Source organism: Typopeltis vanoorti, chromosome 14, assembly GCF_054136105.1.
Source record: "Typopeltis vanoorti isolate ZY-2024b chromosome 14, IOZ_Tvanoo_1.0, whole genome shotgun sequence".
NCBI classification, from domain to species: domain Eukaryota; kingdom Metazoa; phylum Arthropoda; class Arachnida; order Uropygi; family Thelyphonidae; genus Typopeltis; species Typopeltis vanoorti.
The window spans coordinates 78,639,369-78,656,158 of NC_143562.1; the positions used below are offsets into that span (position 1 = coordinate 78,639,369).

At 35.3% G+C, this 16,790-nt stretch overlaps 1 protein-coding gene across 4 annotated transcripts in view; it reads right to left on the reverse strand.

The window, feature by feature from the left end:
- Rlb1 (lysine-rich basic protein Rlb1) overlaps positions 1-16,790 on the reverse strand; it is a 183,939-nt gene that overhangs the window by 130,057 nt on the left and 37,092 nt on the right. For all 4 annotated transcript variants that reach the window (XM_090403377.1, XM_090403376.1, XM_090403375.1 and 1 more), the window contains exon 4: positions 12,181-12,255. In XM_090403377.1, the coding sequence (XP_090259503.1) occupies positions 12,181-12,255 (75 nt within the window). The remainder of the gene's footprint in view (positions 1-12,180; positions 12,256-16,790) is intronic.

The following is a 16,790-nucleotide window of genomic DNA, read 5'->3' on the forward strand; positions in this document are numbered from 1 at the left end:
GTGAACTGTTCCATGATTAATTTCCCCAATGCCCCTTAGAATACTTGAAAAAAACAAAGATCAAAAAAGTTATTTACATTATATGGGCCACCCTGTATACACACACACACTCTCTCTCTATATACAGGGTGTTCGGGATAAATTTGACATATTTATAATTAATTATATTTTTCCGTAAGTTACATGTATTAACACACACTTCTCTTCATTTAAAAGTTTGGACCCTTCTTCATTCATATACAAGATGTCAGAAAGGATGGATAGCTGGAACCCACCTGAATCATGGAAGAGAATAACTTGTATCATGATGATTCGTGCCCGCCATCAAAATAAGGATATTACGACTGCTGCCCAATGCTCCCTGAATACAATAAAAACAATCAGGCATGAACTAGAGACTTGCAATGGTGACTACGAGGATGTAGCAAGAAGAAAGATCCCTAGCAGACGATCTGATTGCGTTTGTACAGCAGAATTCCTTGCAAATCTGCAGGAACAGGTGTTGAAGAACCCTGGCATTGGAATTCGGGCTTTGTTCGTGGAGTTGCTAACTGTAGTCAAGCCCTGGATAACAAGGGTAGCCAATGGTAGGCCGTATGTATGGCAGCAGGATTCGGCCCCTTGCCACACCTCTGGGAAAAGTCAAAAATGGTTGTCTGAAAATTTCTACGACTTCACCAGTCCAAATGTTTGGCCTCCAAACTCCCCAGACCTTAACCCCATGGATTATTTTGTATGGGGCGCAGTTGAAAAAGACACCAATCGCACTTCCAGTAATACAAAAGCCCAGTTAATGGATAAAATTAAAACAGTTTTTGCGGCCCTTCCCAGGGAGACTGTAGCATCAGCTTGTTCGAGGTTCCGAAGCAGAATTGAAGCTGTGATCGATGCTAATGGTGGTTATTTTGAGTAAATCTTGTTGATAGTATTGTAATTAACTCTGCCTGTAATGTTTTTTGTCAATTCATTAAATTTAATAGATACAAAGAAGATTTTCTTTTTCCTTACGAAACTGTCAAATTTATCCCGAACACCCTGTATATATATAAATGTAGAATAACATATCGTAATAAAGATGCAAGAAGGAGATTCTTTTAAAAGTTCACCTTTATGTAGCACAATTCTGAAAACAAAACAGCATTTATAAAAAAATTAAATTTAAATAATTAAAAAATTAATAAAATTTTCAGCTGGACAGATATCAGTCCAGAAGAAAAGCAGGTGACTAGTGGTGTGCTGCAAAGTTCCATGCTAGGACCACTACTGTTTAAGTTGTACATAAATTATATTGGAAATAATATGAAAGGAGATATTCAGTTGTTTGCTGATGCAAAACTAGGTAGAGTAATAGTTAAGACAATGTGGAGAGCTAGCATAATGGTTTAAACAGACTGTCAGTATGGGCAAAAGATAATGGATGTCAGTTCAGTGTGGAGAAATGTAAAGTTATGCATTTTGGGATATATAGATTACAAGCTGTGTATCACACTGATGGAACAGTACTCCTTCAGCTACTACCACTATCCCATTTAGGGATAGTGGTAGTAGACAGAAAGTGGAAGTTTAAAGGGCACGTTGTTAAGGTAGTTTATAAGATTACTTGGCTGCCGAAGAACACAGTAAGAAGTAGAAATAAAGGATACATCCACATCTGGATTATTGTGCTCAGGTGCTAAGTCTGTGTCCTTCAGAGGCAAGTGGTCTGTGGAATGTTCCCTGTGAGGATAGATTAAAGATGTGTGGATTGCAGAAGTCAGCTGATAGGTGAAAAAGTGGGGATATGACAGAAACATTTAAATTACTTAAGGATTTTATAAGAGAATGATGCAGGGGAAATGTTTCAGCATGTGGCTAGAAGATGTAGAACAGGAAGTGATTCCTGGAAGTTGAGTAAAGGCATGGTTAGTAAGGGTCTGAGGTCTAGATTTTTTGCTTGGAGAGTTGTGAATGAATATAATGGGTTGGCAATGTCAGTTGTGAGCACTTTGTTAATAGGTTCAAGGAGAGGTATGCTAGATTGTGTGAATAGTTTGGGTCTCCCAAGAGGAGTTTTTGGACTCCACGGAGGTGCCTGTACAATAATAATAATAATAAACTTGGATTAATATGTAAATGTTATAGCATTATTACTTAATGAAGATTATCTCTAAAGCCAGTTCTTTCTAAGCCTCTATCTGATCCAAAGTATTTTAATATAATATGGTAATATACCATTTTAATGCCTTCTTCATTGATTTAACCTTAGTATCTTTCTGAACCTAGTTCTCACTGATGAGACCTCAATAAAGTTCCAAACCAGTCAGGTAGTAACCCTTCCCATAACAGTTTTGCATTATCCGTGTGTTAAGGCTTAAGTGCTGTGAGGACATCATGTTGAAGGTTTAATGGAGTATTGACTGCACTAAGAAAGGATTAAAAACTAATTTTAATGCTTCCAATATTTTGTCTCAGTAACAGAGACATCTTCAGGGAGTACAAATAACACTTGTAAAACACACACACAAAGACTACACAATATCAATGAAACATGTGAGTGACTCTAAAGTCCTATCTAGGTGGTGCAATTGTCTATGAGAATTCGTAGGTAGCCTATGATGTAAACTGGGACCTCTGACAATTATTATTTCCCAAATGTTGGGAAGTTTTATGCATCCATATTTGTTAAAATTAGGTTGATTTCTGAGTGTCACTGAAGATTCCAACAACAGTCCTTTTTAAATTTACTATGCAGCATGGTGGTTTTCTTCCAGAAGATCCTACAAGTGGTATCCAATACATGGTCTGCAAGATTAGATTGACATAGTTGTGATTGTAGATGTAAGATTTGTGTTCATCTAAATGGATAGTGGCTGATCTGTTTTTGAGAAACAATAATCATCTGTGCAAAAGTTCAAGGAAAAGAGTGATGCCAGCAGGTCGGTTTTATCTTTGGGTGAAGTAACAGTGATACTATCAGGATAAGAGAGAGAGAGAGAAGTGTGGAAGTGTAGGTGAGCAGAAGTTGCGTCCAACGACATTAGCAAAGGACCAGAAGGCATGGCTTCCATTTGGGCAGGATATTGAGATATGTAAATAGTAAAGGAGATGTGCTGGAACAGTTTTTTGGTTTTCCGTAATTAAATAACCAGGAGGCAGGTTTTCTGCTGTTGGCCTTTATAAAATCTGATTTGATGACTCTTTTGCATTTGATGGATGCTTTGGTATAGGTGGAATATGAAGTTGGAGTTCTTGATGTGAGCCACCTATGGTAAACTGAATTTTTTTCTTCGGTGCTTTGGTTTAATTTCTGTTGAACCAGAGCTTGAAAAGCAGATGACGATTTTGGGTAGAATGGGAGATTTGAGGATAATTTTTGTGACATGTTTGGAGGAGGTGTTAGAGTCAGATGAGCAAAAACAATAGTCAGACCCAGGAAAGGAGGAACAGAAATTCTGGAGGCCATCCAAATTGACACCTTTTGTAGAACCAGGGGATGTGAGGATGGTTGAAGTTTGAGGAAAGGCATTCTGTGAGAGAAAGAGAGAGGAGACTTTTACAAGATTGTGGCCTGAGTTGATGAGAGATTACGTCTAAGGTGTATCTGGAAGGAGAACTGGTCAAAAAGAGATCCAGAATATTTGGAGAATGAAGAAGTTATCAGGAATTTAAGTAGGCAGATGTGCCACTTGCATTAGGTCATAACTTAGAGCAAAGACTTCTCCTTCTTGTCCAGCTTGGTCAGTGGTGTTGGAAAAGTGGTGCCAGTTAGAATTGTGGATGGTGAGATTGCTTAGGAAGATGACACAGAAACCTTAAGCCAGAGAAGACAAAAAGCAGGGGATTCTATGGCAGGCTATGTCAGTTCTCACTCTTGTGGCAAAAAGAATTATTAAGTGTGTGTAGTTTGGGCATTGGAGGTGAACAGTAGTGGATGTAGCTACAATCTTAGTTTCTGTCAGGAGTAAGATATCTGGTCTGGAAGACTGCAAGTGATGCTGAACTTTATTTATTAATGCCATGGATGTGAAGATTCTGACTTGGTTTGTATGTTGTGATTGGTTGTGATGTGTCTTTTTTATTGGGATTAGTTTATGAGGGAGATTCATTTATGTTGCAGTGTTACTGTCATGTAAGATTCTTCATAAGTTTAATCATGGTTAGATGGAAGGATACAGTGACATGCAATTAGAAGAGAAGAAATGACTCCCATACAGAGACCAGTCTCCATGCCATAACATGGCTCTGACAGTGCCTCCCACATACCACTATTTGGACTTCCTCTCTCCACACACGACCTTGCACGACCGTAATCCTGCTGCCACATAGAGAATGTCGTAGTGGGATTATGTACCGGTTGACCAAGAAGCCACCTGACTCATTGTTGACAGGTTTGAGTCCGTGCACAATCTGGTGTCCAGCCTACAGCATTACTGTTTAATTAGAAAGTTGACTTGTTCACATCAGATGTACCAGTTACTTTCCCCCTTAGGCTGACTAATGCAGGCTAAGTGTTCATCACTTGACTTCTCCCTCTTTGTAAATGGAGGTAACAAATTAAAAAGTTAGTGGATCACTGAAGTTTTCAGGTTATTTTTCATTCTAACATGGCAGAGTGCACATATTTAGTTTATTAGGAAGATTTCAGGTAATGACATCAATTTATACTAACATAACATTTTGAAATTTCAATGTTAATTCTGGAATTTAATTTTTATAATTTCATACGTTCCTACTCTTCTTTCTTATATGTCTCTCATTATTATTTGCAATTGCCATTTTTTGTTTTTATGTATGGTACCTACCAATCCTTTGTGTTCTATCATCAATATACAATTTCCTGCCATTTTACTAGACATTTGATAGGGATATGCATGGTAAACAATACAAATTTTTAAATAACAGTTTCACACGTGTAAAGGGAAATAAAACAGAAGGCAGGAGAATTAGCTACATTTCATATTTTAAATGTTATAGCCAATTCTTCTGCTCCTTCTCCCTGAATGATGCTCATGACATATTGAAAGACATATATAGAAGTATTTATTAAATTCAAATTTTATTTCCTTTATGTGTGAAACCATTATTTAAAAAATTGTATTATTCCAGCAATTTTTTCTGCTCTCATTCCCACCATTTCCTTTGTTTACTGACCTCAACTAATTTTTCTCCTAGGATTTATCACTCTCCAGTAAGATCATTCTGCCTTGGTTATTTATTAGCCTATTTAAAAGGTAGACAGCCTGTTTCTCCAACTATTGCTAACTTTTTAATGGAACGCTTTAAAGATCAAGCAAGTATATGTATGCCGATGACCTAGCAATCTTACATCAATCCACCTCCTTTACCGACCTAGAATCAACCTTGAATACAGACCTGAACGCCCTGGAAGAGTACTTCAAGCAGTGGTACTTGAAGCCAAATCCAATGAAAACAGTGTCCTCAGTATTTCACCTGTACAATGCAGAGGCATATCGACAACTCAACCTTTCTTTCTGTTGAAAGATGGTTGAACACGAGCCTCACCCAAAATACCTTGGAGTGAGCCTGGACAGAAGCCTAACCTATAAAAGGCACATCATCAACCTCTCCAATAAAATTAAAACCAGAAATAATATCATTTCAAGGCTTGCTGGAACAACCTGGGGTTGTGATGCAGAAGTCCTACGGTCGTCTGCACTAGCCCTCGCATTCTCTGCAGCAGAATATTGTGCCTCTGTCTGGGAAAGAAGTATACACACACACACTAACATTATAGACACCCAACTAAGCTTTACCATGCGAACAATTAGTGGGACAGTGAGAAGCACCCCCTCTCCTGGCTGCCTGTTCTATCTAGCATTGCTCCACCAGAGAAGACAGGCCTCGATTAAGGAATTTAATAAAGCAATGAGCAACCCACTCCTGCTCCTACACCAGACTCTCATAAACCCACCAAGTCTTCACCTCAAATCTAGAAAGCCTCTCTGGTCCATGGACGAACTCTCTTCAGCTACGCTGCCATCAATATCTGACATATGAAGAGAATATTGGTCCAACAATCTCCCAACAAACAGCTTCTTGGTAGAAGATCCCTGTGCTCCGCAGCCTGGTTTTGATCTTCCTAGAAAGATTTGGTCATCAATAAACAAGATCAGAACGATTACTCATATTGTGTATGACTGCCCAAGGCGCCAATTTCATGGTGGTGGCCTACAGGACATCCACAAGGTGACGGATGAGGCCTTGAATTGGCTTTCCAGCCTGGACCTTGACCTGTAGTTGGTATGGTAGTGGCGGTGGTTATGGAGGAAACAGAAGATCATGGTCCCGTCTCACCACGAAGACATTATTCTCGTAGTCACTCTCATAGTCCTTGTCATAGTATCAGCAGAACTCTTCATGTTAGAAGATGATGATACAATGTGAAATGGGCCTCCTCTAATGGATCAAGTTTTCTCACACAAGACACAACTGCTCTCTAATTAAACCTCGGATACAGCCACATTTATGTTGTGAAGTGTTGTGAGAATGTGCCGCCTTGTCATACTAGTTGCAGCAGGACGATAATTGTTCTTGGCTTGATTATGACATGTTACTTTTGCTTTATTTAAAAAAAAAAAAAAAAAAAGACTTAAAAAGCAGGTTGTGCCTTTTATGTAATGAACTTTTATATGTTAAGATTTTCATCATTTGTTTCTGTATTTTGTGATTGGTACTTTTCACTTACCAGTTTCATGTAGCCATAAGCATAAATAAATAAATAAATGGAACACTTTACAACGTCTCCTGGACATATTTCACCTAAACTTCCACATCGGGTATAGATTTGCCAATGGCATTTTTGCAATATGGAATGGTTCTTTTTCTAAGTTCTTTCAAAATAAATGCACTTCATCTCAGGATCCAGTCTACCTTAGAAAAAGAAGTGGATAATGAATAGTCTTTTCTGGATCTGCTGATTTTTCATCAAAAGAATAGCAGCCTACCATTTTCAGTTTTTCAAGAAAAAAAGACTCCTCTTCTTTAGCAACAACTACATATACAAAATAGAAAATGAAAAACTATAATTTTCAGTTTTTCAGAAAAATACTCTTCTTCTCCTTTAGCAGTAACTGTTTCAATATAAACTGTCAGGTCAGGTAGATCAAATCTTTCCATTTCTTTGTCCTCCAAAATTCTTCCTTTGTGAACACTGGAGATGTGTGATCTAGAAAAAAAAGAAACCTGAACTGTACCAGTTTAAGTTTCTTTTTCTAAATCTGCTCTTATCTAGTCTCTACAACTTTTCTGTGGTCTTCCTCTTGATCTTTTCTCCTTAATTTTCATTTCATACATTCTTCTACATATCATCATCATCATCAAATTCCTGATACATACCTTCAAGGGGTGTACAGGATATGATAGCACTACGTGAAAAATTTACACCATTACCTAACTTCCTATCTACAATTTTCCTCCACATCAGTCTGTTACCTGTCAAGACTCCAATATTATCAGGTCTTATAGTCTTCTAAGACACTTTTTACTGTATCAATCCAAACATATCTTGGTCTTCTCTGGGTCTTTTTCCTACCAACCCGGCAGAAAACACTTGTTTTGCTAATATTTCCTCTCCCATTCTGCTTAAGTAACCATACCACCTGAGATTAGCTCTGCTAATGCATTCCTGGATGCTGAAATTATAAAGTTCTTTCCTAATATCCTCATTTTTAATATGATATTGCCATTGATGCCCCTAATCTTTCTCAGGACTCTCATATCTGCGATCTCTAGTCTTTGGTCAAGCGTTTTACTTCTAACCCAGCTCTCAGATCCATAAGTTAAGTTGGTTTGAACACTGTCTTGTATACAACTAATTTAGTGTTCTGACTAATTTCACTCATTCCATATGAATTTATTCAATTGATTTCCTACCATACCAGCTTTGTTGATTCTGTTGTCTATTTCCATATTTAATTTACCATCTTCACTAAAAATCATACCTAAGTAGCTAAAATGTTTTACTTGTTCTATAGGTTCTCCATTCACATTGCAGTTGATATTTTCAATGTTTCTGCCTATTTTCATTGTCTTTGGCTTTTTATTGCTGACCTTCATACCATATCTATTACAACAGTTATTCAATTTAGTCAGAGAATCTTGTAGACTTGTAGCGGATTTATTTAGAAGTATAACATCATCCGCATAAAGTAAAGAGCTGACATTAACATCTCCAATTTTGATATCATGTTTAATACCACTTTCCTTCATAATGTGATCCATATAGATAAAGAATAACAGAGGGGATAATGTACATCCTTGTCTCACACCAGATTTAACATTAAACCATCTTCCTGTACTTCCTTCAATTCTAATTGCTGACTTACAACTCAAATAAAGACTAAGTATTGCTTGATATAATGCCCCATTGACACCATATAACTGTAGCGTATTGAATAGCTTCTCTCTTGCACCTTGTCATATGCCTTTTCCAAATCGACAAAACTTAAATACAGATCTTTGTTATATTCCCATGATTTCTCCACTATTTGTCGTAAAGTGAAGATCTGATCCTAACAGCCTCTATTTGACCTGAATCCAGCTTGTTCTTCACCAAGCTTTTCTTCCACAATCCTTCTCAACCGTTGCTCAAGTATACTTGCATATATCTTACCAGGAACACTCAGTAGGGATATACCTCTGTAATTCTCACATTCAGTTTTATTTCCCTTTTATATACTTTATATATTTTAGTAATAACTCTAGTAACTCTAGTTTCCCATCAGTCAATGCAATATTACTACCTAAATGGTACACCCTCACCCTAGAAAATGATCACTTGGTAACTCAACTATTTGGTTTGCTTCTGTTACCTCCCTACCATCAGTGCTTTTTAAAGTCATCTTTCCATAGTCATTCCTCATTTTATTTGCCACATAGCTAAAGAACTCTTTAGGATTTCTTTTGGCATCATCAGCTAGTTCTCTCTCTCTCATAATTAGTTTTGGCCTTCCTCACCATATATGTCACCCTTATTGCCTATGTTTTATACTGCTCAAGGGCATGCTGATCACTTTTTTCTTTATACTCCCTCCACAATTTTGTCTGAAACTCCTGTTTAATGATGGTATTCATTTAACTCCTACCTAGTTTATCCTTCTGACTCTGGGTATACAGTCAGATGCTGCTTTCTTCAACCACCTTCCATACACCATTAGCATCTCTCTCTCTCTCTCTTCCAGATTTTTTCTGGCATGGCCTGCTGAAAGTGAATCTTCAGCTTGTCATAATCACCTGCTTTGTAATTGTGCACATATCTCTTTTTGAAGAAAATTCTCTGTGTCTGACAATCTCACAGGTCCAAACTATATGATCATTTTCTCCAAGCACAGGCCACATAGCTGGATTGGTTACTATTAAATTCTCTGATGCTATGATCAGATCTAGGGAACCCATTGTCTCCCTTCATTACATGCTACCTCAGATAAGTAATTATCTCTCTCTCAGCAGCTGTATAACTTTGATTTCCTTCCTTTCCAATGACCATTATTCCTCCCAATATGTTCCATAGTTGAAATCTCCAATAATAATTACTCAACCTGCATTCATCATGCTAATCTACAAATGCCATCTGCATTCTCCCTCATGCCTTGTGTATTATAGCAGCAACCAATAACATAATTCATTCTGTTGGCCTCTATCTCACATCAGATAGCTTCAAATGAACTGCCCTCTGTATCCCTGTCCTGATATACTTCTACTCTTTTGGGCTTCAATTCTTCTGCTATTATTAGCAACCTCCCCCCATTTTGTTTCCTCTGTCCTCTCTGAAAATATTATATCCCTTGTATTCTCTCCCTATGACTATATCATCCTCAGTCAACTAAGTCTCACTAATGACTATAACTTTTGGACAAGTTGAGTTAATGTCAAAAATTCCTCACTTTTATTTGAAATACTTCTGGCATTAGTATACATAAACTGCAATAACCCCTTCATGCCACAACCTGCCTTACAACTTACATTGATTAGTCCACAAAAGTTAAGAACCTGGAGAGCTACACTCATCTACATCTCCCTCACCCTTCATAAACATTCTAATTTTCTTGACTCTGCATTTCTGAACTTTCAAACAATATTTTCTCAAGACACCTGACTTCAAATCCATTCAAATAAAACACACCTGGCTTATATAAATCCTTCCTTCCATCAAACTTGATCCATACATTCACAAACTCCACACTATTCCTCCTGAACAACCTGCACACTAACTAATTTGCTATCATAACTTTTCATTTCAGATCTATCATACTGTGACAATAGATCCACAACTTTTACTCTCTCACTCTTCTTAATAGCTTGTACGAACGAACAGCTCTTAAATATCTTCTTGCATACTATACTTATCACTTGCTTGATCATTTGTGCCAGAAAAAAATAAACATCTTCTTCACTCTTGCATTTGTATTGCATGGCTAATATCCTTAATCTTGGCTCCAGAGAAAATGATTTCATCATATTCTCCTTAAGTGCTCCTCTTATCTTTGAACCATATACAAAATTTAATCATTATTCTCCCCTGTTTGCTCTTTCATATTCTGCTTTATTGCTTCTTGAATCTCCCCCTTCTTTTACTTCTGTGTCATACCATTCATTAAGCATTTCATCAACCATTCAATCGCACATTTTGTTTTGTGGAGAATTCATAGAACAAAATGTAAGACAGCATGCTTACACTATATAGAATAGTGTAAGCATGCTACTCTCTCATCATCATCTGGTCATTTTCTTCACTTTCAATCATTTCATTCTTAATGCATGCATACTCATAGCAATTCCCAATTGCATTTTCTCACATTCCGTCATTCAATTCACTGCTATCTTTCTTCTTACTCTCTTTACACCTGTCACTTGCTCTCAAAACACTTCTGACACACCTACTCATCAATTGTTCTCTTTCCACAAACCATCTTATCACATATCTTCTTATAATCATCTTATTACATGTACCTTACACAAATGAGATGTTATGCACACAAAGCACAGTCAATATACACACACTTCCATAGCACAATCAGCAAAGACAATAGCCATTGGCTGAAAAGAAGATCTAGGTTTGATCATGTCTCATCCTAGAATGAACTTTTATAGGAGCTTTTCAAGTGAAAGTGAAAAGACCAACTTCGCATAGAGGTGGCAGGGTTTTTTCTTCTGGAAAATCAGATTTTTTTTCATCGCACAAGACAAACACACTGGCAAGAGAATAAACATAACTGACAGACAAAGCAGCCTATACAGATAGTATTGATCATCATACCATGGCATTTATTAGGTTTGTAGAAAACAAGTGGCCACCGAGATGAACATGTAAGGTGAAGATGAAATGATATAATGTGGCTTGTCAATTTATATTTTTGCAGTAATTATACCCATGAGAGAATGAGGATTTCAAGTATACTTGCACTGTGGGCAGGCTAAGGAAGAAATTTATATATTTATTTTTAGGCTAGTTGATGGAAAACAATGATGCTCATCATACTAAACAAGATGACAGTAGCATTGATGAAAGATGACAATGAGTATTTTGTGTTAAGGTTGCAGCACAAGTGTTTACCTTTTAAGGAGGCACAAACTATACATATAAGCATGGATGAACAATACCTACATAAAAAAAAAGGAGAGGGATGCAGAGACTGAGCATAGGTGTGCTAGTAGAATATATCAGTAAGAGAGGAGTTGTTCATCAGGCTGATTTCTCTGTGGAGCAGCATTTAGTATTTATCCCCTTAACTTAGCATTTTCAAAATTTTTGAAACACCTCTCTAAACATGGTACATATATTCTATTGCTAGATAGATTTGAGACTTGTATGGTGTAAGCAGTTGCTTGGAGAAGAAGATGCCCAATTACTTTGTAAGCTAAAAGAGAGATTTATGCCAAGAGAAATTGCAGTTACTATCACTTTTAAGTGAGAAGTAGCTTCTTGATAGGTCCATTAAAGACTGAATTTTATTTATAAATGAGTTTTTTTTTTTTTTAAATTAAATACAGAAGTTAAAATGGAAATAACACTCAAAGCAGCAGTTGCATCTGACCTCTACCAAATGGATCATGATGATCTTGCAGGCATTATATGAGAGAGAGAGAATATCTTGCTGTAAACTCCTCTGCATTCAGCAACAGTGCACTGCTCTCAACAGAAAAAAAGTATGGTTATGAATTTATGTGAACAGTATAACATACCTCTGTTATTAAATCCTCCTTCTGGGTTTTACCAGCTGATAGTGCTAATTTACTAACAAAATCTGGATTTACTTTCTGAAAAATATAATAATAGTATTATGCCTAATCTAAAACACAAAAATATAATATAAAAATGTGTTTTTTGATTAATCTGCATTTATTTGTATTACAACTAAAACTGATAAAAATCTATTCAAATACTAAACATGTGCAATACATTATCATTCCCTAACATTTTGTTCTAGATTGTATGAGACTTCTTTGAGAGAGAAATCAGTCATGATTTCTCTCTCAAATGATTTCTATGCAATATCATACCAGTCTCAAGCCAGGACAAATAGGTGAGGGTTGAGCAAAAGGCTAGTTACCTATCCCTTTGTGCTTTGCTATGTAAACCAAATTCACAGAGAAATCTGACCAAAAAGTAATGCTAAATGAAGACAAACTGTTGAGAATGACATCTCCTAGGGAAAGCTCTTATGGAGAAACGGAATTGAGGAATACAACAGAAAATTCAGATAAGACTCAAAAACCAAAAGCAACATACAAACTATTTGGAGGAGAAAAAATACAATATGAATTGGATGTTGAAATGTGAGGACTATAAATGAAACATCAAAAGCAGCCAATATAGCCAAAGAAATGAAAGACTACAAAACTGAAATACTGGGAATAAGTGAGACAAGAGATGAGATGGAATAGAAAGGGTCTGATCCAGTTGAGTTCAGGAGAAACAATAATATACTCTGGAAACAAAGATGAAGATAGTGAACATGCAAAAGGAGTGGCAATAATGATTTCCAGTAAAGCAAGAGCAGCAATGATGGAATGGGAACCAATTACAGAAAGATGCATAACAGCAAGATTTAAATCAAGCTTCTATAAAGTGACAATTGTAAATGTATATGCAGCAACTAATAATGCAGATGAAAAATATATATGTATATCATCATTATCGTGCGTATCAAGGATTTAGGACTAGCATGGCCTGTGCCGGCCTTAGAAGTCATCGTTGAATCGTTTAAGAGGACGTCCTGGTTTTCTTTTTCCTAATGACTTGTACTTTAAGGCTTGTTTTGGTAATCTTTCTGTTTTCATTCTTTGAACGTGTTCCATCCATTTATGTTTATATGCTTAAATTTTTTCTATTACTGATTCTTCGTTTAATTCTCATAATTTCTTCGTTTCTTTTGTGATCAAATAGGGTATACTTTGCAGTTTTTCTCATAAACTTCATTTCTGCTGTTATTAATCTTTGTTTGTCTTTTTATTTTATTGTCCCGATTTCGCTTCCATACATTAAGACTGGTAGGGCTAATGTATTGTATACTTTTGGTCTGGTTTGTTTTTGAACTAGGTTTGGTTTAAATATAGAGTTAATTACACCTGTTACTTTTAAATATTTTGCAATCTTTAGGTTTATATCTTTTTCATTTTCATATGTGATCATACATCCTAGGTAGTTAAATGAATTCACCTGTTCTAAAATCTTGTTATTTATTACTATTTTAGTTCTTATTGGATCTCATCCTTTAAAGGCCATAGTTTTTGATTTTTCTGTTGATATTATCATACCATAATCTTTGGATATCTCATTTAGATCTAAAATAGCTTTCTGTAAGTTATCTTCAGAATTTGTAATTATTATTTGGTCGTTAGCAAAGAGGAGAGTGTTTAAGTTTACTGTAGGAGAAAGTTTAATTCCTTGATGTAAATTTTTATTCCATTTTATTATTATTTCATTTAAGTAGATATTAAAAAGAGTTGCTGAGAGGAGACATCCCTGTCAGACCCCTTGGTTTATCTCTCTCGTATATGATAGCTCATGATTTAATCTTATTTGTATTTGATTATTTTCATATATACTTGTGATAGCTTTTAGGATATTATTTGGTATTTGTCTTTCTTTTAATATGTTAAATAATATGTTTCTTTTAATTTTGTCAAATGCTTTTTCAAAGTCAATAAGTGCAATATGTGTTTCTAAATTGTATTCTCTTCTTTTCTCTATTATTAATTTTAGGCAAAAGGCCGGGTCTATACATGATCGTCCTTTTCTAAATCCATTCTGTACTTCTAAAATAAAATTTTCGGAATATTTCATTAGTTTGCTATTTAAGATTCTGCTATATATTTTGTAACAGGAATTTAATGTACTGGTACCTCTACAGTTTTTAGGATCATCTCTATTACCTTTTTTAAAGAGATAGGAATCACAATTGCTTTTTTCCATTCTATTGGGGGGATACCAGTTGAGTAAATTTTATTTAAAAATAATAAGAGTCTTTCTTTGAATCTTGTTCCTGCATATTTATATAGTTCTGAACCTAGCTTATCTTCTTCAGGTGATTTTCCATTTCTTGTTTCTTTCAGGCTGATTTCTAATTCTTCTTTAGTTATTTCCTTTTTATTTTCGTTAATTGTTTGCCAGTTGTATTTTTCAAAATATTTGTCTGTCCACAATTCTGTGTAGTAATTTGGAAATTCTTATAATTTCAATTCGGTGTTTAATTTTATGTTTTCTTTGGTGTTTGCATTTAAGTGTTTCAAAATCTTATATAAAAAAAGCATATATGTATATGCTTTTTTTATATATATATATTACCAAAAGTAATAGTAGATACTAACTCCTACATATATTAATGGGGGATCTAAATGCTAAAATAGGAAATGCTAAAACAGAAAGAAATTCTAATGGGAAAAGCAGGTGCAGAAAATATAAATGAGAATGGATTACTAGATTTCTGCATGGCGAATGAAGTAGTAGGAGGATCCATCTTTAAGCATAAAAATATACATAAAGTAACATGGAGAGCACCAGATGGGAAAACTGATCATATAATGATACAGATAAAATGGAATGAATCTCTTTTGGATGTGAGATCAAAGAGAGGAGCCAATGCTTGTATAGACCATTTTTTAGTAATAGAAGAAATTAAAATAAGATTAATGATCATAAAATAGTAATGGAATGTATAACATAAACAATACTAAACATATGCAATACATTATCATTCCCTGACATTTTGTTCTAGATTATATGAGACTTCTTTGAGGGAGAAATCAGTCATGATTTCTCTCTCAAATGATTTCCATGCAATATCATGCCAGTCTCAAGCCAGGGCAAATAGGTGAGGGTTGAGCAAAAGGCTAGTTACCCATCCCTTTGTGCTTTGCTATGTAAACCAAATTCACAGAGAAATCTGACCAAAAAGTAATGCTAAATGAAGACAAATTGTTGAGAAGGACATCCCCTAGGGAAAGCTCTTATGGAAAAACGGAAGAATTGAGGAATACAACAGAAAATTCAGATAAGACTCAAAAACCAAAAGCAACATACAAACTATTTGGAAGAGAAAAAATACAATATGAATTGGATGTTGAAATGTGAGGACTATATATGAAACATCAAAAGCAGCCAATATAGCCAAAGGAATGAAAGACTACAAAACTGAAATACTGGGAATAAGTGAGACAAGAGACGAGATGGAATGGAAAGGGTCTGATCCAGTTTAGTTCAGGAGAAACAATAATATACTCTGGAAACAAAGATGAGGATAGTGAACATGAAAAAAGGAGTGGCAATAATGATGTCCAGTAAAGCAAGAGCAGCAATGATGAAATGGAAACCAATTACAGAAAGATGCATAACAGCAAGATTTAAATCAAGAACATAAACATAAATATATAACATAATAATAATAATAATAATAATATAACATAAACAAACTAAAAATATGGAAACTAAAAGAAAATATGCAGTATACATTAAAAACAGATATGCAGTTCTTATTCAGACAAGATAGAATGAACATAAAGAATTCAGAAGTACTGAAGGAATGTGAACAGATATTAAAAACATATATCATGAAGCGGCAGAAGAAATACTTAGGACTGCATAGAAGAAAAGACAAATAATGGATATCTTCACACTCACAAAACTCAAACCTGAAGAAAGAAAAGAAAGAAAGAAAAATTAATAAGAGAATAACATCCGATTACAAGAGAAATATAAAGAAATACATAAAGAGGTTAAGAAAAGATAAAGTGTTTATAGAAAACCTACTGAATTAGGCAGAAATTGCAACAAATAGAGGTGATACTAAAACATTATATAATATTATGAGAACAATGACAGGCAAGAAGAAGAGATTTTATTAAAGACAAAACAAGGGAAAAAAAATAAAATAATAGAAAGAAAAGAGAAAGATGAGTAGAATACTTCAAAGAGATAATGAATATTATGTTGGAGGTTTAATGGATTTTTTACAACACTCAGAAAGAATTAAATTAGAATTTAATACTCCTATATTTCATCCTAGTCACTAGGACATCTACGGGGATTACAAACAATTAATGTAACATGCACACAAAAACTTACAATACTAAGCCCAACCATGTGGGTGACCCTAAAGTCCTATCTAGGTGGAGCGCCCTCTAAGGGCAGTAGTAGGTGGCCTGGAATGTAAGGTGGGACCTCTGGTGATGAGTGTTTCCCAAATCTTCGGAAGCTTAATGCAACCGTATTTGTTAAGATTTGGTTGGTTTCTGAGAGCTGCTGCTGCTTCTAAGAAAAGTCTCTCTTTCTTGAATTTGCTGTGGTGGAGCAT